We start from the raw sequence: 13,829 nt of genomic DNA on the forward strand, positions 1-13,829 counted from the left end.
TATTTTTAATGGGTCTGATAATGGATTTCTGTAAAGAACAAGACACTGACCTTTCTCTCAAGGAGGTGTTGATAATAAGAACATAAGAATAGCCATACTGGGTCAGACCAATTGTCCATCTAGCCCAGTATCCTGCTTTCAACAGTGGCCAATCCAGGTCACTGACAGAATCCCAAAGAGTAGCAACATTCCATGCTACCAATTCCATGGCAAGCAGTGGCTTCCCCATGTCTGTCTCAATAACAGACTATGGACTTTTCCTCCAGGAACTTGCCCAAACCTTTTTTAAACCCAGATACGCTAACTGCTATTACCACATCCTCTGGCAATGAGTTCCAGAGCTTAACTACTCTCTGAGTGAAAAAAATATTTCCTCCTATTTATTTTAGATCCAAACTGCTAAACCAAACTACTACTACTATTTAGCATTTCTATAGCGCTACAAAGCATACGCAGCGCTGCACAAACATAGAAGAAAGACAGTCCCTGCTCAAAGAGCTTACAATCTAGTAGACAAAAAATAAAGCAAACAAATCAATTAATGTGTAGAGGAAAGAGGAGAGGAGGGATGGTGGAGGCGAGTGGTTACAAGTGGTTACCTCCTGCTGTTTGAGAGATGTTGAAAGAGGGTGAGACTGAGTGTAGTTCTACAATTGTTCTGGGACTTGAAGTTCTCTGTAATATTTATGTTGGATGCAATAATTTTATGTGAGAAATTCTGATGTGAATGCTAAAGGCATGTATGCAAATGGCAGGGGGTTATATTGGCATTTGTGTTGGGTTGAGTTCTTTGACTGGGTGACCAAAGAACTGGATGAAGGACATGCGCTAAATGTAATCTACTTGGATTTCAGCAAAGCCTTTGATACGGTCCCCCAAAGAAGATTTGTGAATAAGCTAAAAGGGCTGAACTTAGGACTGAAAGTGGTGAACTGGATAGGAAACTGGTTGACTGACAGGTGGCAGAGGGTGGTGGTAAATGGAATCCGCTCGGAGGAAAGGTAGGTGAGCAGTGGAGTTCTTCAGGGGTCAGCGCTGGGGCCTATTCTGTTTAATATATTTGTGGGAGATATTTGAATATGAAAGATTGAATAGGATGAATGAATCACGAGTGGGACAAGGGGAAAGTGAGCACGAGCACGCCATAACCCAAAGGGAAGTATGAACGGAGGATGTCACATTTAATCGAATTCTCTCTAGCGCTTACTATACTTCATCTTCTAGGGCTGAACCATATATAATCAGTGTCCCATGTACAGTGGGTGTTCAGTTTACTTGATATGCAGCCAGGGTATGAACGTGGGTATCTTTATTGACTCAGTCATATATACTATATTGTAACACTTATGTGTGAATATATGCTTGAATTAGATGTTTAAATTTTCTAAGAAAAAACTTGTCAATATTGAGTGAGGTCCAGGTTGACTTAGCTTTATGTACATACACTTTATAAGGAGGTGAAACATTTAATGTGCTATGATGGTTCCCTTGTGACACTACCGCATATTCCTTTTGGGATATAATGGTTGGAATGGGTATGGACTGAGCACATTAATACAAAATTCACTTTATGGATCTCTGTATGGAGATGGCATTAATACAAATTACAGGCTAGTGATCTAGTCCTACTCAAGTACACCCGCATTTCCTATACCATTACGGGGATGATTGCGTCCAACCCATTGTTCCTATCTATCATTTAGAACCCTAACTGGGACATTCAAATCTCTAGAATCATCTTCTATGTTCATTTGAATATTTTTCAAGTTTTCTTCCAAATATATCAGAAAATCCTCATTATTGGGAATCGCCATGTATTTAGCTATAGTATTCTGTGAATGTTTCAATAATTTATTTACTACTTGATAATGTCCCCAGATGAGTTCTATGCACTAGCAAAAACATCCAGGCTCTTTTCTGAGGGAGTCTAAGAGAAGAGGACGTTTCTCTGGGTATGTGGACATTATTTTGCTCTGTGCTTTGATGACTAAGTTTAGGATAGAAGAGAATTTGTAGGTTTATTGATAAAACCAGTTTAAATATCAACCTCATTTATTAAATTGTTTAAATAGTCTAAAACTCTTTTCCCCGTAGTTTGAAATGTAACTGTTGCGTCCTAGAGCATTATAAGATAGTAGATAGCTGAGCCAGGCCTAGTTCTCATGCTGTGAGTGTTTCTTCTTTCCCCTATGTCAGTAGTTCCCAAACCTGGTCCTTGAGGCACCCCAGCCAGATTTTGCATGCAGTGGAGGCAGCGCATGCAAATCTCTCTCATGAATATTCATGGTAGATATCCCAAAACCATGACTGGCTGGGGTGCCTCCAGGATCAGGTTTGGGAACCACTGCCCCATATATCACCTTATTGTAAACTCTATAAACACCCTTTTCTCTCATACTGATTTTCTTATGTCTGTCCAATCCTCATTTCTCATTCTTTAGCGATAGTAGTTCTTTAGAGAACCGTGATACACCCCTAATTTTCGTATTCCTTCTTATGCATAAAGGCACAGTAGCATCAAAGGTAATACCAAGTCCTTCATTCCAGTCATCTACCAACTGCTGCATATTTAAATGCTCTGATACAGAAATTATTCCATCTATTTCTGGTTTATAACTTTTCATTCACCCTACCACTTATCCATATTCTAGTATGCCGTTCCTCTTACCTGTGTTTTTATTACCATCACAGTGGACTTATTCAATAGAATAAAAAGATGAAAGTGTACTTTGGATAGTTAAAGGTCATTCATTTAGTTCCCTAGAAATCTAAATTGTAACTCCAGATTTAGAGAACAGTCTGCAAACCCTATTCTTACCTTTTGGGGTAAGCATGGTGTAGCTAATTGACCAGGTATAGAAGAAGCGTCGAATAGGTCTGATAGTTGCTTTCACAATACATTTTGTCCTGGCAGGAATTGTCCCTTTGGAATATTCTATCTCTAAGGCTGAAAGAATAAACAGATTAGTGCTTGATTAAGCTCTGAGAACATAAATTCTCTATAACAAGCGGTGGGACTGTAAGAATATCTTCCTTCTCTATGTGTGAGGAATGCTGAGACTTTGAGAATTATCATTTATTAAACACTTACTATACTGCCTTGGTCACGTGAGCAAGTCTAAGTAGTTTACAAATACAAAAATCTAAAAAGAAGTTAAAAATTAAAAAGAAAAGAACATCATTATAAAATAGAAAGAAGCACACACAGAGAGAACATTCAATCACCACAGGTTCTTCTCCCCTGCACCTGAGTCAAGACACCTCTCAGGGGGTTACCGGCCCTCATAAGCAAACAGAAATAGCGAGTCTTAAGGTTTGATTGGAAAGCCTTGAGAGACGTCTCAGCATGGCGCATAGGTGGCAAGTTGTTCCAGATGTAGGGGACCTAAAAAAAAGAAAACCCTACTCCTGGCAAATTCTTATTTAGATTTTGATGGACCAGGGAGTACCAGTTGATGGTCATTGACTGAATGCTGTAATTGAGGGGGAAAGTAAGGTATCGCATGAGGCAAAACAGATAAATCAGGTTTCCAAAGTGCAAGACTTTAAAGGCTAGAACCAACATTTTGAATTAGATCCTGTGAGAATCTTTCCTCTCTGCCTGAAAGGCAGTGGGTCTAAGAAAAGGTCTCCTCTAAGTATGAGGCATGATGAGACTGTAAGAATGCATCTTCATTGGAGGAGCAGTAAGACTGTAAACAACACTTTCCTTCTGCCTGAGTGGTGACATTATAAGAATATCTCATTGCCATCATCACATCTCCACTTCTCCTCCTGCTCTTCTTCTCCTCCTTCTTTCAGCTCCTTTTCTTGCTTCATCTGTGCATCACAACCCATGAGCTTTCCAACCTTCTCTCTATCCCCTTCCTTCCTATCTCTTCTCTCCCTCTTCTCTTCTTTCTTGTAGAATGCCTGCCTTTGACAGAAACCTGACTTTCCTCTGCTTCTGTAGCTGCTCTTTGTCGAGGAAGCTTTCATTTTATCCACAAACAGTACTCAGTTGGTCATGCTAGCAGTATTGGGCTGCTATTCTCTTCCTCTTCTTGCAAGATTCAACCCTAACTTCCACCTCAAGTCCATTCATTCTCTTCATTTGAGGTCCACTGCATCCATCTTCTCATCCCACTTTCACTCCAGGCAGCTGTCATCTATCATCTCCCTGACAAGTCTCACCCCCTTCTTTGTTCATTTTGATTCCTGGCTTTCCTTCTTCCTAGAACCATCTTATCCTTCCCTTATTTTATTTTTTATTATTTTACTTATCATTTTACTTAATTACATTCACATATCTCCTACTATATAAGATTTTATTAGTTACAAGTTTGCCTTGGTTGTTTTATAAAATATGCATGTAAATCATGACTGCATCCAAATTCGTCCCTCTAAAGTCACATAAACTATGAACCTAATTGCCCCATGCATATGTTTGTGTCGGAAGTAATTTTAAGTGCATAGACTGGCATAAACCTGTGAAAAATCCCTTAAATTCCTTTTTAAATGGGATGAACCTAAGGAACTTAGGGGACAAACTACACAGGTATATCCCAGGGTACAGCTTTGTTGCAGATCCCAGGTATGAGTATGACTCGTTTGGTGATGGTGTGTGATTGTACATTTTCAGTTATTCTAGTGGAATAACCTTCCCAGACTGGTGCATCAGTCCATAGATCTACTTTTTTATAGGCAGTGTTTTCACAAGTATTTAGTTTGTATTTTGGAGTAAATGATATAGGTGCTAAGATGCATGGTGTGGCTTTACTGCTGGGTTAATGCTGAGCTTGCCAAGTTACGGACACTGTTGTGATAACTGTTACTCTTTGTATGTTTGTTATTTTATTCGTGTTTTATTGTAAACTGCCATGGGCTTTGTGTAAGTACTGGATAAACTACCAAATAAGTATGGTCCTAAAAATGTAAGATCCTTCAAGCTCTAAATTTCAACATCCACATATGTACGGTATTGCTATTGTAAAGTTAGCAAAATCATTGTCTGAGATTGTCGAGTGTTTGTACATACCAAGAGGATCACTGATTTCTTCATCTGGGTCATTGAGTCCTGTGATACTCTGCTCCACGAACAGCTCATAGTCTAGAGAACAGTTCCCACTGTTTATCAGCACCAGATTACATGACTGCAAGGTGCCAACCAAAATGTTCCCCAAATGTAGATTTTCCTGTTCAGCCTGGGAACACATGCAGAAGAGAGTAGAGTTGACCATATCCACACCAAGCCAGATGGTTATAGAAGCTGCACTTCAGCAACTAGAAGAAGGGTATTTCTTGGGAGAAGGAATATTCACTGGGTACTGGCTGCAGGGGAAAGAAGTGAGGCAATTTGGCTGTGACCTGGGTTGCCTGGGCCACCAAGGCTCCCACTGACATCATTGTAGGACATCTCCAGTACCATAAAAATGTGCATCGCTTGGCTCTTATCTTAATATTGTGCAAAAACACTTATCCAGCCCTTGTCTCTATTAGAAAAAAGCTTTAGTACATATCTTAAATCTGCCTTGTCAAAACAGCTGCAGCACAATCGTCAAACAGCTTTACCTTCCAATCTGACACTGCCAGCATTTTGTAGCTGACAAGCCGCTGCGTCAGAGAACTGTTAAAAGTGCTGCATCGCTCTCTTCATTTGGTAGTGGCATCCCTCTTCACTCTTTAGAAGATAAAACTCTTTCAAAACTGTACTGCACCTGTTTTGGCAAGGTGGATTTAAAAAAGAAAAAAAAAAGGAGGTAGCTTTTTCTATAGTCCAAAGGATCCACTTATGCTCTGAGGCTTTTTCCTAGCCTAACAAATCTTTAGTAGGGAATTTGGAAAAAAAACTATAAAAAGATCATTATGACGTGGTGAATAGTAAAAAATGATTACAGTTAGTTCGGATGTAGTAGACGGAGTGATTGAATATTTGGGGTATCTCTATACCACTGGAGTATACAGAGGACTTCTTACCAGCTGGAAAGTGCCATATTCAGTTTCATGCACACAATGTATCCACACATTAACCATCCTAGAGAAAAATGGCACAGGACCAAGCAGGACATTTCTGTAATGAAGTATACTGTCACATCTCTCGCCTACACTGAAAGGTGAGAAAAGGTGTCGTACAATTTTGTTTTGTTACGTTTTATTTGGGAGCCGCTAAGTAATCGGAGTCAAAGGCACTGTTTTGAGGAGTCCTTACTGAAATGGTGCTACTGCAGCCTTCGCCGATAACCCTGATGGTGTAACGTTTTCTCTTTGTAGGCTCCGGGCCCTGGTGCTCCTGGACACCCCACACCAACACACTGGGTTTAAGCACATACTTTATCTGCTCTCGGGGAACAAATGACCATGTCTGGGCCTGCAAACAGAAAACAGAGGAATTCTTTTTTGGCAGATTCACACATAAAACCCATTGCCATATGTCATCGTCCTAGAAATGGGATTGGTAGTACAGATACATAGAATCTAGCTGCAGTTAAGGACTATAAGCTCAGCCTACTCAGCCCAATTTCATTCCTGGTAAATGCCACAGACTCCAGTAAATCTTTGGCTTTTCCTTTACTTTTTTACCACTATGAATCTAACCTTCTTCATCGAAAATACTGACCATTTAGCCCTACTCTCTGTTTTCTATCTTTTAACTAGTTTTTAATCCATAATGGGACACTACCTCCTATCCCATGACTTTCTAATTTCCTCAGGAGTTGTTCATGAGGTACTTTGTCAAATGCCTTTTGAAAATCCCCATGTTTATCTCAATAGTAGACTATGGACTTTTCCTCCAGGAACTCATCCAAACCACTGTAATCATATCCTCTGTCAACAAGTTCCAGAGCTTAACTATTCTTTGAGTGAAAAAATATTTCCTCATATTTGTTTTAAAGGTATTTCCATGTAATTTCATTGAGTGTCCCTTGGAGGGGCATAATCAAAAGGGACGCCCAAGTTTTGCTGAGGACGTCCTCGCAAAATATCCCAATGGAAGGGTGGGGAAACCTGTATTATCAAAACAAGATGGACGTCCATCTTTCGTTTTGATAATACGGTCGGGAACGCCCAAATTGCAAAATTTAGGTCGTCCTTACAGATGATCGTCCCTAGACTTGGTCGTTTCTGATTTTCGGCGATAATGGAAACCAAGGACGCCCATCTCAGAAACGACCAAATGCAAGCCCTTTGGTCATGGGAGGAGCCAGCATTCGTAGTGCACTGGTCCTCCTGACATGCCAGGATACCAACCAGGCACCCAAGGGGGCACTGCAGTGGACTTCATAAAATGCTCCCAGGAACATAGCTCCCTTACCATGTGTGCTCAGCCCCCACCAAATCCCCTCAAAACCCACTACCCACAACTGTACAACACTACCATAGCCCTTACGGGTGAAGGGGAGGACCTAGATGTGGGTATAGTGGGTTTCTGGTGGGTTTTGGAGGACTTTCATTTACCACCACAAGTGTAACAGGTTGGGGGGGGGGGATGGGCCTGGGTCCGCCTGCCTGCACCCACTAAAACTGCTCCAGGGACCTGCATATTGCTATCATGGAGCTGGGTATGATATTTGAGGCTGGCATAGAGGTTAGCAAAAAATATTTTAAAAAAAAATTTTTGAGGGTGGGAGGGGGTTAGTGACCACTGTGTGAGTAAGGGGAGGTCATCCCTGATTCTCTCCGGTTGTCATCTGGTCAGTTTGGGCACATTTTTGTGCCTTGGTCGTAAGAAAAATGCAACCAGGTAAAGTCATCCAAGTGCTCATCAGGGACGCCCTTTTTTTTCCATTATGGGTCGAGGACATCCATGTGTTAGGCACGCCCAATTCCCGCCTTCGCTACGCCTCTGACACGCTCCCGTGAGCTTTGGCCGTCCCTACGACGGAAAGCAGTTGGGGACGTCCAAAATCGGCTTTCGATTATACCGATTTGGGCAACCCTGTGAGAAGGACGCCCATCTTCCGATTTATGTCGAAAGATGGGCGTCCTTCTCTTTCGAAAATAAGCCTAATAGTCTTTCTACTTTTTTGAAAGAGTAAAAAATCGATTCACTTTTACCAGTTCTTCAACACTCAGGATTTTGTACACCTCTATCATAACCCCCTCGGTCGTCTGTTTTCCAAGTTGCAAAGCCCTAACCTCTTTAGCCTTTCCTTATATGGGAGGAGTTCCATCCCCTTTATCATTTTGGTCGCACTTCTTTGAACCTTTTCTAATTCCACTATATCTTTTTTGAGATACGGTGATCAGAATTAAGCACAATACTCAAGGTGAGGTCGCACCATAGAGTGATACAGAAGCATTCTAACATTCTTCATCTTATTTTCCATCCCTTTCCTAATAATTCCTAGTACTCTGGCTGCTTTGTGATGTATGCTCAGTGCTGTGCTTTTTGTAGGAGGGTTGAACTCACCACGGTGTCATTAGGCTGGATGATTCCTGTGGCAGGTCTGACTGACACCACCTCCCGGTCACAATGCTGGATTTTCCACTCAAAGTGCACAGGCACACGAGAGCAGTTCTTCACTGTGTAAGAGCGTTTTGAGACATTCCCCACACAAGTAGGTTTAAGAAGCAGTCTCCCTTCATTTCCAAGGAGCAGTTGTGGTTCTTCAACCCCACTCAGCAAGAGAATCACCTGGAGGGGCCAAATAAGAGAAGGACAATGTCACCTTTAACCTTCCAGGGCTAAAATACAGCCTTGTTTAGCTCTGCATTCATTAAAACAAAATACCCTGTTTCCCCAAAAGTAAGACATCCCCCGAAAGTAAGACCTAGCAAATTTTAGTTTGAAAGCAGGGCCGCTGAGAGCTGGACAAGGCCGCCCCCCCCACCCGAGGTCGCCGGGCCCCCCCTCCTTCGCTCCCGGAACTAACCTTAAATGCCTCCTTTCACCTTCGCAGCAAGCAGCAGCAGGGCAGACCTCTCCTTCCTTCCGTGCCCCGCCCTCGCGCACGTTACGTCAGGCGAGGGCGGGACACGGAAGGAAGGAGTGGCCTGCCCTGCTGCTGCTTGCTGCGAAGGTGAAAGGAGGCATTTAAGGTTAGTTCCGGGAGCGACGGAGGGCGGGCGGGCCAACCCCGATCCAACCCCGATGTTTCCCCGAAAAATAAGACAGCCCCTGAAAATAAGATCTAGAGCATTTTGGGGGGCAAAAATTAATATAAGACAGTGTCTTATTTTCGGGGAAACACGGTAGTAAGTTTTGCTACAATTTTCAGCTAGAATGTAGCCCTAATGAAGTGGTTTATGAGAGTAAAAATATTTTATCTTTATTAATTGGCTATCTGAAATTTGCTCTCCCTTAATTCAGCTTAAAGCCTATTTAGTATTTGAAAACTGAAAACATGCCTACTATTAACTGCACTGAGAGGAAGCATTCCCAGGGAAGTGGGCATGATGGAAAGGAAAATAAAGTGCATAGATTGCATTTTCAACTCTAGGTACAGTATTTTCTGTGGAAAAAGCATGTGCAAATGTCCCCTGAAGCAAGTTTTGAAGAGAAAGTACATGCAGCACCCTCAGCACGGCGAAGGGAAGAGCAATGCTGAGGGCTCAAAGTAGCATCCTCCTCCAATGATGCCAAGAGGATACAAACAGGCTTATTTTCGAAAGAGAAGGGCACCCATCTTCCGACACAAATCGGGAGATGGGCGTCCTTCTCTCAGGGTCGCCCAAATTGGCATAATCGAAAGCCGATTTTGGGCACCCTCAACTGCTTTCCGTCGCGGGGACGACCAAAGTTCCCGGGGACGTGTCGGAGGCGTAGCAAAGGCGGGACTGGGGCGTGCTTAACGGATGGGCGTCCTTGGCCGATAATGGAAAAAAGAAGGGCGTCCCTGACGAGCACTTGGACGACTTTACTTGATCCATTTTCTTTCACGACCAAGCCACAAAAAGTGCCCGAACTGACCAGATGACCACTGGAGGGAATCGGGGATTACCTGCCCTTACTCCTCCAGTGGTCACCAACCCCCTCCCACCCTAAAAAAAAAACTTAAACATTTTTTTTTTGCTAGCCCGTATGCCAGCCTCAAATGTCATACCCAGCTTCCTGACAGCAGTATGCAGGTCCCTGGAGCAGTTTTAGTGGGTGCAGTGCACTTCAGGTAGGCGGACCCAGGCCCATCCCCCTACTACCTGTTACCCTTGTGGTGGTAAATGGGAGCCCTTCAAAACCCACCAGAAACCCACTGTACCCACATCTGTGCCCCCCTTCACCCCTTAGGGCTATGGTAGTGTTGTACAGTTGTGGGGAATGGGTTTTGGGGGGGGGTTGGGGGGCTCAGCACACAAGGTAAGGGAGCTATGCACCTGGGAGCAATTTGTGAAGTCCACTGCAGTGCCCCCTTGGGTGCCCGGTTGGTGTCCTGGCATGTCAGGTGGACCAGTGCACTACGAATGCTGGCTCCTCCCACGACCAAATGGCTTGGATTTGGTCGTTTCTGAGATGGGCGTCCTTGGTTTCCATTATTGCTGAAAACCGGGGACGACCATCTCTAAGGTCGACCTAAATGTTGGGATTTGGGCGTCCCCGACCATATTATCAAAACGAAAGATGGGCGCCCATCTTGTTTCGATAATACGGGTTTAACCACCCCTTCGCCAGGACTTCCTTAGAGATGGGCGCCCTTAGAGATGGTCGTCCCCGTTCGATTATGCCCCTCAAAGGGTGTCCCCTGATAATTACATGATCACTGACAGTCCCCTTGGTTCTGCACGGTGTACCCAGGCTGAGCAGTAGAAGCGGCAGGGTGAGGCTGCCTGTTACATCTGCCTCTTCTGATGGCTTTGAGTACGCACAGTCTATCTCTTTGAAAAATGGTGAATATAAAGAACCTTCAGACTTTTTCCCAGTGCAGATCATTTGAAAATTGCACTCCATGATATCACACTGCCATGATCTTCGCACTATAATCTACTGCTCTCAGCTTTATAGCTATAGCAATTCAGGAACAAGGACTTCTTTGATAGAAACTACAGAGATCCATATGTCTCTCACTTAAGCCGTGGAAGACAGGCAGTTTCTAATCCCCATTCATATCCTGTCTTTCTACATACAGACACCACATGCATAAGAAGTAACTTTATAAAAGATTTTTTTAAGAATATACGGAAAATGTGGTCTTACTGCTAATTTTCTTTCATTGAATCCTTCCAGACCAATCCAGAATGGTTATGCCCCTCAACCAGCAGATGGAGATAAAGAACAAAGACCTGTGAGCCCTGCCCGATAGAGGGCACTGTGCAGCCACTTATTCTTCAGTATCTCTAGAACAAAATTAAATGGAGGAAACAACATCCCCAGACCCCCATATGAAGGGGGGAATCCAGGGTTTCAAACATATAAACAACTGCTCACCTGAGAGACCCCAACTGAGCCCCTGGTAACTCATCCCACACTTAAATATGAGTAGAATATCCCTTCTACAAAACAGAATAAAAAAGAGCAGGACAGGACTCTGGCCTGGTCTTGTAGGGTTCAAGGAAAGAAAATTAACAGGTAAGACCAAATTGTTCCTTCCTTTTCATCTACCAGACTTCCCTTTAGACTGGGTAGGATTTTGCAACCCCTGCTCTAAGCACTCGTGTTTCAAAGGCTGTGTCCTCCATGGCTATCATATCCAGTCTATAATACTTAGAATATGAATGCAAAGAAGATCATATCAAGACCCTACAAATCTCTTCAGGAAACCCCACTGTGCCTCTAGTTGAATATACACAGATGATTCTTTCAGCCAGCATGCAGCAATGGCAGTAGTAGCCAAACAGAACAGTGATGATTTGGGTCACTTTGAAGCAGACAAGAAACTGAAGCTGGTGAACAGCCATATGTCTCTATCACAACAGACTGCTGGTCATCCCATGGAAAAATTTTAATTGGAATGACTCTCTACTGGATTGATACAGTCTTTAGAGGAAGTCTGCATGTCTGGCCTTAAGACTGAAAAGTTCCCATACATTTGACATTCTTGCATTAGTTCTCAAAGATATTCAGAGTTTGCCATCAGCCGAAAAATTCTTAAAACATCAGCAAATGATTCCAAATTTTTGAAAGCCTTCTTTGTAATTGGACAGCATGACGATGATGATGAAGATAAAGACACGCATGGTCCATGTATCCTGTCCAATGTTTTGATGTCATCCTGCGCTGTGATTGGCTGAGAGAGACCTGAAGGGGCATAATCAAAAGGGAGGAACATCCAAATAAGTGGAGCTGTGGCCAAGTGGTTAGAGCACCGGTCTTGTAAATATAGAGGTGGCCAGTTCAAATCCCACTGGTACCACTGAAAAAGCCGAGCAAAAATACTTTTGATTTAGGACGTCCCTGACGAGCACTTTGATTGTTTTGGGGGGGGGGGGTGGGAGGGGATTGGTGACCACTGGGGGAGTAAGGGGAGGTCATCCCCGATTCCCTCCGGTGGTCATTTGGGGCTCCTTTTTGAAGCTTGGTCGGGGGGGGTGGGAGGGGATTGGTGACCACTGGGGGAGTAAGGGGAGGTCATCCCCGATTCCCTCCGGTGGTCATTTGGGGCTCCTTTTTGAAGCTTGGTCGTGAAAAAAAAGGGACCAAGTAAAGCCAGCGAAATGCTCGTCAAGTCTGGCTTTTTTTTTCCATTATCGGGCGAAGCCGGCCATCTCATGAGCACGCCCCCGTCCCATCTTCACTACCCTACCAACACGCCCCCTTGAAATTTTGCTGGCTCTGCAACGGAAAGCAGTTGAAGCCGGCCAAAATCGGCTTTCGATTATACCGATTTGGCCAGTTTCAGGAGATCGCCGGCAATCTTCCAATTTGTGTCGGAAGATCGCCGGCGATCTCTTTCGAAAATAAGCCTGATAGTTACACTGAGAACTGCACCATTCCAATTGTTTTCACATCACTCGTAGCACTCACTGACCAGTACTTTGCTGTGAAATTTAGCCCACTGCATCCAACACGCCTATTGTGACTTAGGTTTCCAGGGAACACTTCAGTGAGTTGCTGAAACTCGTTCCCAACATATTAAATTATTCAGCTGCAGCTCCCCTGAATGGTACTTGCCTTCTCAGCAGGAAGAAAAGCTTTTTTTTTGGCTTGTTAAACAGAAGGAAGGGGAAGTTGGGGAGGGGGGGGGGAGACAAAAGAAGAAAGGAAAACATCTTCTTTTGGCTTATGAGAGAATAGGACCTGGACTCCTCCAAGTGTCCCCTGATAGTTAGGCTGGCCCTGCAGAACCTTGAATAACTCCTGACCAACCTGGCTCAACTGGAAGACCATGAGCAAAAAAACACCAGCTCCAGAACCCAGATGCACAATATGCTCATCACTATCTGCTGGAGACCAGGAATACTGAACAGCATGTGGCTGCACAGTGCCTGATATAAGGCATTGTTCACAAGCCTTTGTTTTCTGTCTCCAGTGCCTATGTATCTTTATAAAATAAGCTAAAAATAGGCAGCTAAGCGGCTTTCACACATAAGCGACCTGTTATAAAATTACCTCCTGTAAAACACAGAACATGATGGCAGAAAAATACCTATAGCTCATCTGGTCTGCTTATCCACATCACCAGTTCAGTTTTACGATCCCTCCCTCAAACATGTTTGTATACAATTAAATATAAAGGACACAATTTTGTAAATGGCGCCCAAAATTGGGCATTAAAAAATGTGCGTTAAGTGCTATTCTATAAACGGTGCTCCAAATTGGGGGCCATTTATAGAACAGCACTTATTGCCTGGATCTGCACCCAATTTGGGGTGTGAGGATTTATACCCTGGTGGATTCCCTGAATTCTATAACACTGTGTGCAAAACCTAGAACCACCCCTGACCCGCCCATGCTCCTCCTTTGGCCACGCTCCATTTTC

General features: G+C 43.5%; 1 protein-coding gene across 1 annotated transcript in view; it reads right to left on the bottom strand.

Moving 5' to 3' along the window:
* Positions 1-13,829, bottom strand: part of LOC115459632 (cilia- and flagella-associated protein 65-like) — a 221,962-nt gene that overhangs the window by 134,109 nt on the left and 74,024 nt on the right. Inside the window, exons 14-17 of the mRNA XM_030189437.1 lie at positions 8,390-8,614; positions 6,188-6,346; positions 5,018-5,183; positions 2,819-2,947 (exon numbers count right to left, since the gene is read on the bottom strand). Of these exons, the coding sequence (XP_030045297.1) occupies positions 2,819-2,947; positions 5,018-5,183; positions 6,188-6,346; positions 8,390-8,614 (679 nt within the window). The remainder of the gene's footprint in view (positions 1-2,818; positions 2,948-5,017; positions 5,184-6,187; positions 6,347-8,389; positions 8,615-13,829) is intronic.

Source organism: Microcaecilia unicolor, unplaced genomic scaffold, assembly GCF_901765095.1.
Source record: "Microcaecilia unicolor unplaced genomic scaffold, aMicUni1.1, whole genome shotgun sequence".
NCBI classification, from domain to species: domain Eukaryota; kingdom Metazoa; phylum Chordata; class Amphibia; order Gymnophiona; family Siphonopidae; genus Microcaecilia; species Microcaecilia unicolor.